We start from the raw sequence: 17,065 nt of genomic DNA on the forward strand, positions 1-17,065 counted from the left end.
CCTGAAATACACCACAATTAAGGCATATAATTTGGGGGATGGGTGGTTAGAGTTAAAGTGTCCCAAATTCCTTGTATTTTAATGAAGCATGGTAAAGACATTTTTAAAAATTGGACTTTCATAAGTACCCACGTCACAACTTCTAGGGTAATTATGAAAACAACAGAGATAGTGTATAAGAGGAAGAAAAGAGAATGAGAAAAAAGAAAATCAGCCCTAAGGAAGAAAGGAGAGGAAAAAGAAAAAAAAAAAAAAACCGTCACGGCAAATAGAAAGCACAAAATAAGCTGCTAGAAATAAATCCAGATGTATTAGTAAATATAATAAGTGTAAATGGACCAAATGCTCTAGTTAAAAGACAAAGATTATCTTTAAAAACCTTATTATGAAAAATTTCAAGTACACAGAAAAGTAGAAAGAATAGTAGAAAGAATACCCAGATGCCCACCACAGTAGGGTCAACATTTACTATTCGCTGTTTGTTTTCTCTACATATATGTATGTATAGGAGACGATTAAGAACATGCATATTTTTTAAAAGATTTATTTATTTATTTGAGAGAATGACAGAAAAAAGGGAGAGAGAGAGCTCACGAACACACGCAGGGTGGGGAGGGGCTGGGAGAGTCTTAAACAGACTCTGCCTGAGCGGGGTTGGATCTCATGACCCTGAAATCACCACCTGAGCTGAAATCAAGAGTCGGTCACTTAACCGGCTGAGCCACCCAGACGCCCCTTGAGAATACATATTTTATGTAGTAAACATTACATAATGACATATAGCAATAATGATGTATTGTTCACTTTGGAGGCCAAGCAGATTTAGGTTCCCAGCAATTTTTAATAACATAATTTATTTGTGTGGTTATTTTTTCAGAGGCTGGCTCTCCAGCTGTTTCTAGTTAGAGGGTAGGAACCAGGTCAATTTCTCTGATCATTTTATTTGTAAATGTTTGTTGCATGTATTAGTAAAGGATGCAGTACAGTGCTTGTTACATAGTAAACATTTACTAAAGAGTAGCTTTCATTCATTGGATGGTGCTGTTATTGAAAGCGTTCAGCAGAGTGGCACAAAAGCAGCAAGCAGTAATTGGTAGCTTGCTATATATTTATTGCTTACCATACGTCACAGGGCCTAGCACATACCTCTCACTTATAAACATGCTTATGATAAGAATAAATAGTACTTTCATTATTATTCAGTCTCTACCAGTGCCTGGCACTACATAAGCAAGGGTAAAGTGGAAGCTTCTTCTTTTTATTATTGTTGACTAAAGCACTTTACACAATGGTTGGTCCCCATGGTCCCTGAGTAAGTAACCTTTGAGATGACTGTCCTCACTTCTGAGCATCCCGGACGGCCCCGCCTCCAGACCTGCACGACGCCCCGCCCCCTGCTACCCGGTAGCCCCGCCCTGCGGCCGCGCCACGCCTGCGCACAGCGCCGGGAGGGGCTCCGCGCGCGCAGCTTCCCGCCGCCCGAGCGCGCGCAGGACCCAGCCGGCCGGCCCGCTGCGTGCGTGCGTGCGTGCGTCGCTGCGTGCGTGCGTGCGTGCCGTGCGCTCGCCGGGCACCGCGGCCTCGCCCTCGCCCTCCGCCCCTGCGCCTGCACCGCGTAGGCCGCGCCCCCCCCCCCGCGCGCACCCCGTAGACGACCCCCGCCCGCGTCCCGGCCGGCCCCCCCCTTTCCAGATTTAAAGGGGGCGCAGCATTAACGCCTCCCGCCTCAGGTGACCTCTCAGGGGGTCTCCCCGGCAGAGGTGTCTCGCCGCTGAGGAACATGGCGAAGGTGGAGCAGGTCCTGAGCCTCGAGCCGCAGCACGAGCTCAAATTCCGAGGTAAGCCGGAGGCCCGCCATGTTCGGCCGCGGGCCCGGCCCTGCCGCCCCGCGCCCCCTTCCGCGCTCGCAGGCACCGGCGGCGCGGCGGTGACGTGGGTGCCCGCCCGGCCCGCGGTCACCGCCCCGCCCCGCCCGACGGCGCGCCCGCCCCGCGCCCGGAGTCCGTCGGGCCGCCGGGTGTCCCGGGCCCGCGCCTCGCCCCGAGCCTCCCCGCGCGCGCCCGGCCCTCGAGGCGCTGGGCGCGGTCACCGTCCAGCCTGGCGGCGGGGGGGCGGGGGGGGTGTCCTCGGGCCGAGCGCGCGCCGCCCTGCGCGGGGCCGCCCTTCCCCGGGGCTGCCTCCTCCGGGCGGCCCGCGGCGGACACCTGCGGTCGTCCCCAGGCACACCTCTGTTCCGCGCCGGCAGGGCACTCACTACCTCAAAGGACCGTTTTACGCACTTGTTTACTGCGTTTCTGCACTAGAAGGGAAACTCCATGAGGACAGGACCTGGCCGTTTGTCTGCCGAGCACACTTTAGGAGCCTGATAAACATCTGTTGGATAAATGAATGGAAGCGCCCCCGCAGTTGTGATGGGACAGGGCTCTGCTTGTCTTCTGCTGGCCTCCTGGTGCCCGTGGCCCCCTTCTGTGAGGCTGGGGGCGTGCGGGGGGGCCGAGGTCCTTTCCCGCCCAGAGCAGCCTGGACCTGGAGCCGGGGGAAACCCAGTGCGCCCTGCGCGCTGGTGGCAAGCCAGGGCCCTGTGTAAAATGCGGCTTTAGACTTTTTATGTTTTTTTTTCTCCCCTGCCTTCCCCACTGAAGTACAAGTGTCATGGGGCAGTGGGGACCACGTAGACGTTCCCAGTCCTTTTAGAACGTGTTGAGTAGTCGTGTACTAGGTATGTGCTTGGCACTGGAGAGGCAAAGAATGAACAAGAGACAAATCCCCTGGCATCATAGAGCTTACCTTCTCATGGGGAAGGTGGGGGGCAGCAAATCAGCAAACGAGAATATTTCAGGTAGTCGTAAGTTCAGTGAAGGAAATACAGCAGGTGATAGGATCAGAGTATACTTTAGGTCAGATGGCCAGGTCACCGGGGACCGCCAGCACTTGGCCCTCAGTAGGTGCTCAGTAGATATCTGTGGAATGGAATGCTGGTCACAGGCACCCAGTTTATATGTACTGGCAGGAGGTAGTATAGAGTAACTTACCCAAAGTTCCGCAGTTGGCACGTGGCACATTTGAACTCAGACTTCAGGGCTCACACTCTTTAACAGTTATGCTGTCTGACCCCTGGGGAATACTCCAGAACTGTGGCTGCCACTTTGCCTCCCAAAATAACAATCTGAAATGCCTCCACGTGGTATAAAGAACCAAAGGTTTTCCACTTAAAATGAAAATAAAACAAAAACAAGAAACCCCACAAACCTAACCTGGATTGTAGTTCTCTGACAGTGCTTTGTCTTTGGTGATGTTCTCATGGCCTTTGGAGCCGCCAGCCTGGGAAAGGAATCCAAGTAGCGAAAGTGAAGGTGGAGGGCGATGGTTTGCGCTCGAATTGTCGGAAGTTCTCTACCCCAGAAGCATGGTTGAGCTACTCCTGAGTACTGGCACATTCATTCATTTAGTTCACATTTACTGAGTGTCTGCTCCACATGTCAGATACGAGGGAAGACGAATGACATTCTCCTTCAACACCCTACCCCAGAATTTAAGTCTAGGGAAGGGGGCAGATGACAGAATCATCCAGGACGGTGCAATGATAGGAGGTAATCAGAGTGCTCTGAGAGCAGTAAGGAGGTCAGCTCCTGAAAAAGATGTCATTTGAGCTGAGTTTAAAGGTCAAATGGAAGCAGACTAAAAGAAGAAATGGGTGGGGAGCATGTCAGCCAGAGGAAATCCCACGTATAGAGGCAAAAAGACTGAGATGATTGGGCCCCTTTGGGATGCCACTAGGAGTTCGGAATGACAGCAGCAAAGAACATTTGTTGGGGTTGCAAGGCAAGGTAGGAGATGAGGCTAGCTAGCAGGTAGGAGTAAGATCAAGGCCTTCTGTGCACAGACACAACCAATATCCAAGTTCAGATTGTGTTGCTTTTCCTTAGCTAGTCCTTCCTCGGTTGATACCCATCCCCCCACCTGGCTCCCAGTACATACACTCCTCTAATGTTATGTTATGGAAAGAGGTCCTGATTTGAGAAAATTAAAGTTTTTGTACCACTTCTTTCATGTAAAGATGTTTGACCTTGGGCTGACTGCTTCACTCTTCAAAGTCAGGTCATTCTTCAGTCCATGGGGATGGAACCCTTGCCTCCTCTAGAAAGTTTTGTTGTTGCTTAGGAGTGATACTCTGGCTGTTCAGCAGCTTTGTAAACACACAATATTATGCAGATATTGGAGGTTGTATTTAGACAACTGGTTTCATCATTTCGGTTTCTTTACCTGAAAGGTAAAGCAGAGAACAGTGATCTTCGTGGCCCTGGGTTGGCCAAAGTAATGACGGCCAAAGTCACTGGATATTTTTACTAGGGAAGTGGTCCAAGAGAAGTCATGGTGTCAAATTGTTGAAGGCTGTTGGCTCATGACTTCAGAAGAGGCCTCTGTAGGCATGTGTAAACTGGTTTATGAGATAGGTTTATTTGTCTTAAACTGAGCACTAAGACAAATTAGAGGCTCGGTACTGTGGTTTGCTGTGTAGAGTTCATTTCAGGATGAGAACTGCCACATTTAACTGATTTCTTCCAAGTTACTCGGGTGATGACTCTGACTTCAGGTGGTTCACTTAGATGAATCAAACCTGCAAGCTAACTTAATAAGAAGGCAATAATTAAAATGCCTAAAACACAACTTATCATCCAAAGGAAAAAAGTTAATTATCTTTTAAAGGAAAAAAAGAAACATCTTTTAAATGCAGCTTAAGATGATACGGGATTATATATGTTGGATTCTTTTTCATCTTGGGCATTTTTTGTGATTATGTTGAAGTTAAAGATGTGACTGAGGAAAAGAGAACGCAGACTTATGTGACTTTGTTCAGACTGCCAGAAAGTGCCGGGCTGCATTGTGTTAAGAATCAGAAAAGAAGCATGACACTGTGACGTTTGCCCTGGTGAAATAGTACTAGCTCTTCCTGGGGCGGGGTGGGTAACGTTTCTGAAAGAGTTAAAGTTCTTTGGAAACCTGTGAAAACTGTGCTTTCTGTTGTTACTCTTTCTCTTGATCTGAGGTCTTCCAAGGCCTAACTCTTCCTTTCCCTTGCATTTCCTGACCCTGAGGCCCCACTTGTTGCCCAGCTCAAAGACAGCTTTCTGAGTGAGTCACTTTGAGGGCATTTTGTGTCTTTTCTTTCTCCTCTCTGTCCACTCCTATCAGATTCCATCTGTGGTAAATAGTATGTCTTGTGTTTTTTTTGGTTATTGTCCAAGACTCTTAATCGTTCTTCACATCCTAGCACCCCCTCCCGCCCATGAAGCAGTCACGTGAGAATGGGCTGTTAACTGTCCTCATGAGCTGATTAGTTGAGGTTTAAACCCACTGTGGACCTTTGCTTTATTCTGAGACGAACCCAGTGGCCTTCAGGACATCTCGCTGTTGGTCAGCGAGGGATGACACCGATAGATTGGTGTGGTTGATGACCACTGTGGGGAGAAAATAGGAACCCGGGTGCTGTAGATAGAGGATAGGTTAGTGACACTGTCTTTTCTGCGAGGAGAGCATGCTTAGAATCATTAGTTCACGACCTTAAGTTAATGTGTAATTTAATATTGTTTAGGAAGCTAAAAAATATAAAACCCTGTAGATATAGTCCGTTAGATGCAGTAATTATCTTTCAGATGCTGAGTACAGCATTAATTCTTTAGCTTTAGTATAGCACTGATTTCCTTAACATTTCATGATCACATAGAACAGACTGTGTTTTACAGCACAACAAAATGTCAGCAGTGTGCTTAAGATTCTTTATGGTAGTGGTTTAAATCCATCCTGAATAGATTATCTTCATTTATTTAATTATTAACCAGCTTGCTCATCAAAAGCAAGTGGCAGTAAACTTACTAAGCTTTAATCAAACTTAAATCTTCTTAGATTGTACTATTTACTTCTGAGTTTATGTTCCTGGGAGAAAAATGTGAATCAGAAGTTAACTTTCTTTTATTCACTTACTTACTTCTCTTCTTCATGGTTAACTCCTTAGGGGGAGAAATGGATCCACGTGGCCATGTGCTTATATCTGGAAGGTGGTGACAGCTCCTTGCCGAGTATGGTTGTGACATGTACCGTAGTTCTCTTCATGATTGCTTGGTAGCTTTGCATCTGTGTATGGCTTTATTAAAATAATTACTCTGAATGGATGCTCATCAAAGAGGTGAACTCTTAAATATTATTAACACTGTCCTTTATTTATTGAAATTATATAGCATTCTTTTTTCCAGTTCTGAGGACAAAATACTGAGAACTTTGACCTGCAGTACCAACCATTTGGTAGTTGAAAATTAGGGGAGGAGTCAAGGGAGTAAACTGTTCTGGTTATCACTTAAGTATTACGCTTAGGCTCAAATTTTAAAACCTGAAGCTTGAATTTTTACATAAGGAATTACCTCCAAGATTGCTTTATCCATCCCCCATTTGTATTTGAAAAATTTGCCATCTGAAGGATGACCATGATTTGGAACAAATGAGCACAGCTTTCAGCAAGATGACAAGAAAGACCAACACAAAGAGCGCTGAGTTCCATTAGTCAAGACAAGGTTGCCATAGAGTGTCTTTAATAAAATAAAATAAAAGCCTTCTGCACAGTTATTTTGCAGCGGGGATTGTGTTAAAAACAAAGTTACATTATGGTTTCCAGGCTTGCTTCCTCGTTTTCTGTCATTTTCAGCCCCTTTCAGGCTGTCATCAGCATAGCACATCTAGGATTGCTTTGGCCCTTGCTCAGTGGATATGTGCCTTCTTTGAAGTTTTTACCTGAGGGACCTGGGCTGCTGGCTTTATAAAAACAAGAGTTGTTTAAAGAGCTTTGTTTATGGAAACAAAGTTACTGAACTTGACAGACATTTTAAGATTATTTAAAAAAAAATCAACGTGGCAAAAAAGTATCTCTAGAATATCTCTTTTTCAAAATGCTAAATGTGTTAACAGAAGCCATTGATACCTAGATACAATGCCTTAATGTGCTTTAGCGTTTCGTTCTTTACATGGAAAAAAAAAATCATTGAGAAAAGGGGGATAGTTCCATGGGAAACAATCTTTAAGTGCTTTCTTTTAATAACATTTTAGCATTAATTGCACAAAACTGTAAAGCTGTAGAAACACCTTCTTAGAGTTTTTCTTTATCATTTCAGAGGGTTATCATAGGTTTTGACTGGTAGGTTAGTATTAATTTTCATCAGCGTCAGATAATGTCTTCAGTAGTCAGACTTTGGCTTGTGTGTATGTGTACATGGCCACGTGGGCACCTCAAGTAATGGCTAGTGGGTACACATTCCTACCGATAACTCATAATGTGTTTGAATTAGTATACACGGGCAATTCGGTAGGCTCCTGCATTAGCCTATCTGGGAAGGGTGGTTAGGGAAATAAATATTTTGGGGGAGAGAATGAGAGACTGTTGTTTGAGTCTTTTGAATTGTTCTTTAAGGCAGTGGAGTGGACCCCTGGACCATTTACCTAGATTTGAATTGCTTGCGATGCGGCTCAGTTGCTTGGATTGTCTCTACAGGCTGGAGGGTGCACAGAGAATGGAGTGGAATAGAAAGCTGAACCTAGGGAGCTAGGAGCAGAGGGCATATTTGTAAGGGACCAAGTGGTAGACTTCCCCTGCTTCCCCACTGGATTGGGTCTGGAACTAAGAGCAGCAGCTGTGGTGGTATGCTGATGTTCGTTTGGAAAGAAAAGGTAGGGGAAGAACGAACACTTCTGGAAGATAAATGTTTAATTTCCAGAAGGTAGTCCACAAAGTGTAGGGACTGTTGTAGATGCTTTATGTTTTTATCTTGCTTAACCTACGGCATAATCCTGTGAGGCCAGTTACTCAGTGGTTAGACAGCTGGCCCCTGAATGAGTCTATAGTGGTAAATGGGGGTGCAAGCATTTAACCCTGGTGTCTAGCACCAAAGCCCATTTCTTTCCAGTATATCACTGTCCTCTCTTTAGAATGAACTTATAAAGGGGTTCATTCTTGGGGGAGGAATGCAGAGAATTTATAACCATTAAGGAAGTATTAGTAGCTGTCAGGATAATTGCTTAAGAACATGAATTAATTAAGAATTATTCTTTGTGGAGTTTTTTAAAAAGATTTTATTTATTTATTTGAGAGAGAGAGTGCGTGTATGCATGAGCTGTGGGGAGGGGCAAAGGGAGAGGGAGAAGCAGACTCCCCACTGAGCAGGGAGCCCAATGCAGGGCTTGATCCCAGGACCCCGAGATCATGACCTGAACTGAAGGCAGACGCTTAACCGACTGAACCTCTTCGTGGAATTTTTTTATGAGGGATTTTGTACCATACTCTTAAAAAAGTTCATATTGATGACAAATGCTTTGGAAGCATTCTTTGGTTTACCTTGTGAATATTCACTTTTTATATCAGATTTTGGTGGTGTTTCATGATTATGTATATAGAAAACATTAGCTTTCAAGTAATTTGCCGGAGTTCTGTTACTGAGTCTTTGGACGGTGGCGTGACATGTGCGTGTGATAGGGATGTCACAGGTTTGCAGGTTTGTGAAGGGGGAATTAGAAAAGTTCGAAGGGTGTTTATGAAGATAGGAGTATCTAACATAAATGACCTTTACAGATGCCACCTTAAACTCTAAACTTTACAGGTAGGGCTGCAAAGCCTTTAGTCCTGAGTGTTCCTGATAGGTCCCTCCCTTCAGCAGGAAGCAAACAGGGTAAGTTAATATATAACTAGAGATTTCTCAAATGCTGAAAGAGACTAACTCAAGGTGTATAACAAAAAGTGCTCTTTTATTCTGTATGAGGTGTACTTTGGAGGTCCTCGTTTCCCCAAGTGATGACCTGCAAGGATAGGAATCCGACTGGAGAGGGTTTAGAGACATGCATGGATATGATGATTGTGTGCATAACAGATGATCATCCAGTTGCCAATATTTGGGGTTTTTTCCTTTTCTGCAACTCATCCTTTGAGGTTTTCTTCATGGACAGACAACCCCTTCTTTTCTGGTGGAATAAACATTACTGATTTGGGGTTGGTTCTATCACCACATAGTGCAAGCTTCCTATGGGCCAGGCATTGGGTTGGGGACTGGGGAGGAGTCCTGGCTCTTAAAGTACCCAGCTTCTAGGTGGTAGAGGGGGAGAGTAGACTATGGAGACAGGACACTTAAGCGTTGTTCCCAGTTGGGAGCCTAGAAAAAGCTGTGTTGTTGTTTGGGATTTCGATCTCATGGGAAGGAAGCACGTGAGATTTATGACTCAGTGGGCTTATACTGTGTGCTAGGCAGTTTTCTAAACCTGCTCGTTTATTTAATTCTAACAACAGGCTTAGGAAGTAGACACAGTTATCTTCAGGTTCATGAACCTGCATTAGAAATTGGAACCAAGGTCCGTCTGACTGCAAAGCCCATGTCCTTTATCACCATGTTGGCACTGTTTCTTCCCTTAAACCATGAGTGGGAGCATGGCTGACTAGGAAGGCCCTAGATTTTCTTATATTATTATGTTGTTAGGAAGATGAAAGAAGGACTGGAAATAGGACAGTGGGAATCGAGAAGAAGCGAAAGAGAAATGAGAGAAAAAGAAAGGAATGGTGCTTAACTGTAAACGTAATCCAGTAATGGCCTCCGTGGCCTCCGTGGCACTGCTGCCACAAAGTACAGAGTTGGTCTGGAACCTTAGAGTGACTAAGTTTACTGACTTCCAGCAGATCTTTCTACCACTTCTTTTTTTCCCTTAAGAACTTCTGTTCTAACTTGATTACTTCTGACTGTGTCATTAATTTATTAGTGTTGAAAATTATGTGCTAATGTTGTCACTGTACCTTCCCTTCTACCTACTGGAAGTCCTTTATTTTCTCAGTGCCTGAGACCCCAGATGATGTCACTTGACTGGGGACGAGTTTAGCCTTTAGCTTCACCATTCAGCGTGTATATAGTACAGTAGAGGGAAGGGAAGGAATGGTACCTATCTCAGAAGTCCTATTACCACCATCTCCAGTGTATTTTTTATTTTTTAAAGATGTATTCATTTAAGGGGGGGGGAAGGGTGTGGGGTAGAGGGTGAGGGAGAGAAAGAGAAAGAGAATCTCAAACAGACTCCACATTAGCACAGAACCAGAAGGGCTCAGTCCCACGATTCTGAGATCATGACCTGAGCCCAAACCAAGAGTCAGACCCTTAACTGACTGCCCCACCCAGGTGCCCCACCATTCCCGGTTTAGAAGTGAGAGAACGTAGGCCCAGGACTTGGTGAAAGGTGTAATTTGCACCAAAGTCTTTCAGCCTGCAAAGCATATGTGCCCTGTATTACAAAGGGAGACTTTGTGCCTGCCCTTGCTGTCACTTGGGGACACTCAGCGAGGATCACTGGCTTTGATTTCCTCTTCTGTTGGGGGAGGGCGCTTGAACTGAACATCTCTCTCTCTTTTTTTAATTATTAATTTGACTGAGAGAGGCACAGTGAGAGAGGGAGAAGCAGGGAGCCCAATGTGGGACTCATCCCAGGACCCTGGGATCATGACCTGAGCCGAAGGCAGATGCTTAATGACTGAGCCATCCGGGCGCCCTTGAACTGAACATCTCTTGGTGTTCCTTCCCGCTTGAGCCTTGAGAACGTGAGATAAAAGTTTATTTTAGCTGAAGAAGAAAGATGGAAAGCTCCTTGAGGGCAGAAACTGGGGCTTGTATTTCCCATAGTACCTACCAGTGTGCTTTGTACTAGCAGGCGCCTGAATATTTAATTAACAAACGCTCTTTTTCTCTTTAAAAGCTCACTATTCTATTGACCTTTCCTGAGTATTCTTGGAGATATTCTCATCTAGTTTTTTCTGCATCTCCTCAAATTGTACAGATTGTATGTCATTTGCATATTTTGTTGATGCCTTACTCTCAGTGCTTCATTTTCTAACTGCTTTATTTTTTCTTCTAGAAAGCAAACTCCTTTAGATTCTGTTTCTTTAGTTTTTCCCAGTAGTGAAAAAAAACCCAGTAGGTACTTTTTGAGGACCACCCTCCCCCCTTTTTGGGAGCAGTTTTAGATTCACAGTAAAATTAACAGGAAGGTACAGAAATTTTGTATATGCCCTTTGTTCCCATGTGCATAGCCTCCCCAGTTGTCAGCGTCCCCCACCAGAGGGGCACATTGGTTACAACTGATGACCCTACACTGACCCATCATCATCACCCACAGTCCACTGTGTACATTAGGGTTCGCTCTCAGTGTCGTCCATTCTGTGGGTTTGGGCACACGTACAATGACACATATTCACCATCATAATATCATACAGAATCTTTTCACTGCCCTAAAAATCCTGTTTTCCACCTAGTCACCCCTCTCTCCTCAACAACCCCTGGCAACTACTGATCTTTTTACTGTCTCCATAGTTTTTTCTTCTTCAGAACACCATAGAGTTGGAATCATGCAGGCTGTAGCCTTTTCAGACTGATTTCTTTCACTTAGTAATGAATGTATTCTTTTCTTATCCTTTTCTTCTGCTAACTCCAAAGAAGGGATACAACCCTGTACATGGTCATTTTTTTAGTGTTTGGTATGACTGTTTGAAATAGAAGCATACATAAGAATGAAAAGAGCGGTTTGCTGGAAAAACCAGAGGTTTGTCCTTGTGGAGCCTTATTTGAATTCTCATTCTGCTGGTTGAATTGATTTGTTGGCATATAAATGTATCCTGATGGACTGCTCTGAAAATCTAAATCTGTGCTTTGTGACCTTTTTAAAGTCAGACACTGCTTTACTAATTGGATGAAGGAAAGCCATGAATCACTCCTTAGAGAATCTGCAGGTGTACTCATTCAAAACTTCCTCCTGTGATTTGGGGACAGAGGGATCACAGTTGCCGTGGGGGTCTAGCTGACCTCTAATCTCACTCGGAACAGCAGAGGTGGAAGAAACATGGGAGGTCATCTGAAGAAGTCCCAGGAAAACTTCCAGCGTTCATTTGGGTCTTTTTATTTTATTGCTACTTTTTTAAATGAATGCCTTTGTTGCCTTTCTCCTTCAAAGCAAGATCATTTCCTTTTTTTCTCTACATATCCCGCTCGCACCGAGGCCCTGAGTGTAGTGCTTGGCCAGTCCGTGGTCGCCAGTAAGCCTCCGAGGGTGCTCTCTTCTGCCTTTGACTGCTTTCTCAGTCACGCTTGCCCTCTCTCACGGCTCCCCTCACGTCCCCTCTGGTCCCGACAGGCTTCTGGAGATGGCAGTCTTCATACCTCTTCTTACGGCCCCTCGCCCCTCGCTCCTGCTGCTGGTGCCGCTGGTGCTGGACCGTCGGTACGTTACCGCCACGCTCCCCCGCGCTCCCCTGTGCGCAGTGTCCCAGGCTTCCATGTGCTCCCGGTGGCGCTTACTGGGGCCCTCCTGCCTCTGACGCTCCTCCTTCCCCTCCCTCAGCCGTGGTGGCTTCGTCCGGTCCTCTTGGGAGTCCTGTTGGCAGTGCGGAGGCCTACAGGGTTTCCTTCTCTGCCTCCTCCCGCTTTTCTTTCTCAGATGCCCTCTCTCCCTCCCTCCCTCCCTCCCTCCCTCCCTCCCTCCCTCCCTCCCTCCCTCCCTCCCGCGTTCCCTCTGTCTTCGCTTTTCCCTGCTGGGGGGCTCTTCTGCCGGCACTCACGGATTGGCCCCGGGCTTGCCCCAAGCCCATGCACAGGGCTGCAGGGACCTCAGATGCAGCAGGTTCCAGACTGCCCTCCGCACTCCCTTTGCTTTTTCTCTTCACATCTCCTCTTCCTGCAGCCGTCTCTGCGTGTGAGCGGTGCCCATCTGCACACAGTTGACCCGTTCAGTGACTCAGAGAGCCCACGACTCAAATCTGCCCCTTCTTCCTTGTCCCCTCTGTGGCTGCCTCATTGCCCCCTGGATGACTGTAATAGCCTCTTGATTGGCCTTCCTGTCTGAGTCTTCTCCCTTCTCTCTATACCAATGACACTTCCAAATATGCAAATCGGAGCGCATCTCTCACTTGCTTAAAATCATTAAATGTCTCTCCATTGTCAAAAGAATGATTTTAAATTTTTTAGAAGATTTATTTATTTATTTGAGAGAGAGAGAGAACGAGTTGGGGGGAGGGGCAGAAGGAGAGGGAGAGAAGCAGACCCTGCGCCGAGCACAGAGCACGATGTGGGGCTTGATCCCACAACCCTGAGATCATGACCTGAGCTGAAACCAACCAGACACTCAACCAACTGAGCCACGCAGGTGCCCCTAAATTTTTTTTTTAAGGTTTTATTTTTAGGTAATCTCTACACCCAACGTGGGGCTCGGACCTACAATCTTGAGATCAAGAGTTGCGTGCTCCACTGACTGAGCAAGCCAGGCATCCCTGAAGTTTAAGTTTTTTAACAAGACCTGGAAAATAATTTTTTTTTAAAGATTTTATTTATTTATTTGACAGAGAGAGACACAGCTAGAGCAGGAACACAAGCAGGGGGGCTGGAGAGGGAGAAGCAGGCTCCCCACTGAGCAGGGAGCCTGATGCGGGGCTCGATCCCAGGACCGTGGGACCACGACCCAAGCTGAAGGCAGACGCTCAGTGGCTGAGCCACCCAGGCGCCCCTGGAAAATCCTTTGGGCTTGTTCCCCTTGATCCCCCGTCTTCCCTTCACCTGTGTTCCAGCCTTTCCTCCTTCCTGGTCTAGGGCTTTGCAGAATGCGTGTGTTCCTCACCATGTCTACTGCCCCTCCCACTTCCCTTCAAGGCTCAACACAGCTTCCATTCTTGGGGTCACTCTCCTGTCATCTCCCCTCACATGTGTCTGGGTCCGTACCCCCACACTTAGTAAGGTGTGTTTGGTTTCTTGACTCTGTCCCTCGTTAGTCAAGAAGATCTTTGCCCTTTTCGGACTGTGTCTGTCCTCCCCAGATGCCAGTGCCGTGCATGGCACATGGCAGGGTCTCAGGGCATTCGTGGTGTCTGGGCGTAAGGAGGCTGAGAAAGGAGACAACTGGGAAAGAGAGGAGGGGACTTGGCACGTGCGGCACGGTGACACGCACCAGTGAAGCCAGTGGGAGCCTCTGACCCGTGCGGCACAGTGCCTTCCACTCAGAAATACGTGAGGAAAAAAGAAAAAGATAACAGGAGAGGAAGAATGAAGGGGAGTAAGTCAGAGGGGGAGAGGAACCATGAGAGACGATGGACTCTGAAAAACAAACTGAGGGTTCTAGAGGGGAGGGGGGTGGGGGGATGGGTTAGCCTGGTGATGGGTATTAAGGAGGGCACATTCTGCATGGAGCACTGGGTGTTATGAACAAACAATGAATCATGGAACACTACATCAAAAACTAATGATGTAATATATGGTGATTAACATAACAATAAAAAATTAAAAAAAAAAAAAGAAATACATGAGGATTTTCTACCATGTGCAGGCACTTTCTCCCGCAGACTTCTCACCCGTCCTCACCTCCTGTTTCGGAGCCAGACCTGGCTTCTCACCCCGTGTTCTTTACCCGTTCCTTTCCCGTCACGTGGTATCTTGCTCCATTAGTCAGCCTGTTCTGGTGTCTCAGTGTCTCTTCTACTTAAGTCCCGCCCTGTGCCTACAAACGTACTGAAGTTTCCCCTTCCTGAAAAGCAATCGCGTTCCCCCAGACCTTCCCCCACTTAAGTGAATGCCCAGTCTTCCATCACGACTAAATTTCTGGAGACAATGAATCTCAATCACTGGTTTACGTCTTCACTTTCCTTTCAATTCTCAGGCCTTACCACTCCACTGAAACCATTTGTAGTTCACCAGGTTTCTGTCTGTGACACTTATTTTTGACTCTTCTGGTGAACTGCCCACCTCTTTATCATTTCTTTTACTGGGTGTTGACATCTCCCAGGCTCTTTCCTCTGTCTTCTCCACTTAAGTGCCATTCTCTTTATGTTTTCTCATTAACAGTGCTGCCACGGCCCGCGTGCAAGGTCGAACAGGGGTGAGGGTAAGAGAATGAAACATAAAAGTATGGGAACAGGAGGGTTGCCCACGGGGATGCCGCGAGCAACAACTTTATTCTTACTTACACACTTTATATAGGTTCAGGTTACATAACAGTAGGACATAAACAAGTTCCACAGTTTTCTCCCTGCCCTCTCCTGGCTCCGTCCCAAGTTTTTGGTCCAAGGCCAGGTTCCTCAAGGACATAGTTTCTTCCCGTGCCTTCAAAGGGCCTGGTGCGCTATTTTTCAGGGCTTATCAATAACACTGTAGTTTCTTAGCCTAAATACAACTCGGGCTAGCCAGTACCACATGTTCTTGTATGGGGGCAGCCAGGTGGCCATGGTTCAAAGGGATCAGGGAGCCTTTGCTCTACCCGATTAACCCCTTTGTTGCTCATGGCTCCCGACACAGTGCCTTCAGCTGTCACTCCTGCACAGAAAATTTCCAAATTGTATCTCCAAGCAGGTCTTTTGATCCCTGGGCTGTGCCTACTAGGCATCCCTCCCTGCCTGTCTGGTTATCATGAAAGCACCTCAGACTCAACATTTTCCATCCTGCATTCAGGATTCATCCACTTGTTCCCATCAGGTATTTCTTTCATATCTTGGGAATGGTCCTTGCACCGTGCTGGGTTATCTGGGAGTCCCAGACTCATTTTTTATCCCCGTCTCCCTACTTCTCCACCTCAGCACCCTCTGCACCACTGTGTGTCTTTTATCCCCACTGCCGTGTCCTGAGGATAGACCCTGTCCCTTCAGGATTATTGCCCCATGTCCCAACTCTGTTTCTGATTCTCCCTCCTTCCCCCACCATTAAAGCTCTTCTGTGTGCAGTTTTCAGAGCTGTTTTTCTGAAATTGAAATCTGATCATGCCATTTCTTTATTTTAAAGCATTCATTGGCTTCCTGGATCTTACAGGTTATTGTTCAGAATTCCTAGGCCGGGATCAAAGTCTTTCAAAATTGGGCCACACTTTTTCTCTTTTTAAACAGTGTCAGCTTTCATTTTCCATTTTAAATGACTACAGTATTTATAAGCTGTTTAGAGTAAGAAACCCTCCTACACACACACACACACACACACACTCAGACACGTGCAAACACATGTCTTATTTCTGGTTTATACTACATGCTGTAAATGCTGTAGAGGCAATGGATGCTTTCAGAACCCGTGTCAGAAAAGAGAGACACGGTTTTTTCCCTCACACCTGTCTTCCTAGGATTATTTTTAATATTCTTCTTTTCATATCCTCATGCTTCCATGCATTTCTCAGCTTCATTCACTTCCCTCGTATCCCTTCTGTACCCCTGTGACGTCCCCTGTGAAAGTCCCGCTTTGATTACACCACACGGCTCTCCCCAGGGCTTTCCTGCAGCTCAGAAGATGTGTTCCTTCATCTTTTCAGACCCCAGGACTTCCCTCAGGGTTCAGCCCCCACCCTTAGCTTTAGTGCAGCATTCAGTGCAGTGAGAGGTGGTGTACAGCGCACCAGTTCAGAGGTGAACTCTGGGGCCAGACTGCTTGGGTGTGAGTCCTGGACCTGCTCCCTAAAAGTCACATGACCTTGGATAAAGTATTTAACTTCTCTGTGCCTCATAGTCTTCACTATGGGGCATGTTAGGATTAAATGAGTTAACGCATGTGAAGTGCTTAGAATAGACCTGGCACAATTTTTTTTTTAATTTTTCATTTTTGTGTAGTCTCTACCCACAACATGAGGCTCGAACTCATGCCCCTGAGATCAAGAGTCGTATGCTCTACTGTCTGAGCCAGCCGGGCGTCCCAGACCTGGCACAATTAAATGTTAACTAATGTCACTATCATTTGATAATTTCTCTCTCTCTTTTTTCTTTTTCTTCCCAAAATATATCATCCTAGAGCCTCAATCCTAGATTCTTATTTCTTAATTCTGGATGGGTCCTGGAGTGGTTCTCCAAGCATACTTACTGTCTTCCTAGGGTTCTGGCAGGAGGAACAGAGCCATCTCTGTAGCTGGAGGGCTTAGCACAGCACCTGGACAGTTCATTCATGTTACTTATTGAATGCCTACAGTGTGCGAAGTACTGTTCTGGATGCTTGAGAGACCAAGGTGAAAAAACTGACAAAACCTTTGCCTTAGCTCATCTTCTGGTGGGAAA

At 46.4% G+C, this 17,065-nt stretch overlaps 1 protein-coding gene across 1 annotated transcript in view; it reads left to right on the forward strand.

The window, feature by feature from the left end:
• The first annotated feature begins 1,586 nt into the window (after positions 1-1,586).
• Positions 1,587-17,065, forward strand: part of VAPB (VAMP associated protein B and C) — a 52,642-nt gene continuing 37,163 nt past the window's right edge. Inside the window, exon 1 of the mRNA XM_027621359.2 lies at positions 1,587-1,838. Within this exon, the coding sequence (XP_027477160.1) occupies positions 1,781-1,838 (58 nt within the window). The 5' untranslated portion in view covers positions 1,587-1,780. The remainder of the gene's footprint in view (positions 1,839-17,065) is intronic.

This window comes from Zalophus californianus, chromosome 8, assembly GCF_009762305.2.
Source record: "Zalophus californianus isolate mZalCal1 chromosome 8, mZalCal1.pri.v2, whole genome shotgun sequence".
In the NCBI taxonomy this organism is placed as follows: domain Eukaryota; kingdom Metazoa; phylum Chordata; class Mammalia; order Carnivora; family Otariidae; genus Zalophus; species Zalophus californianus.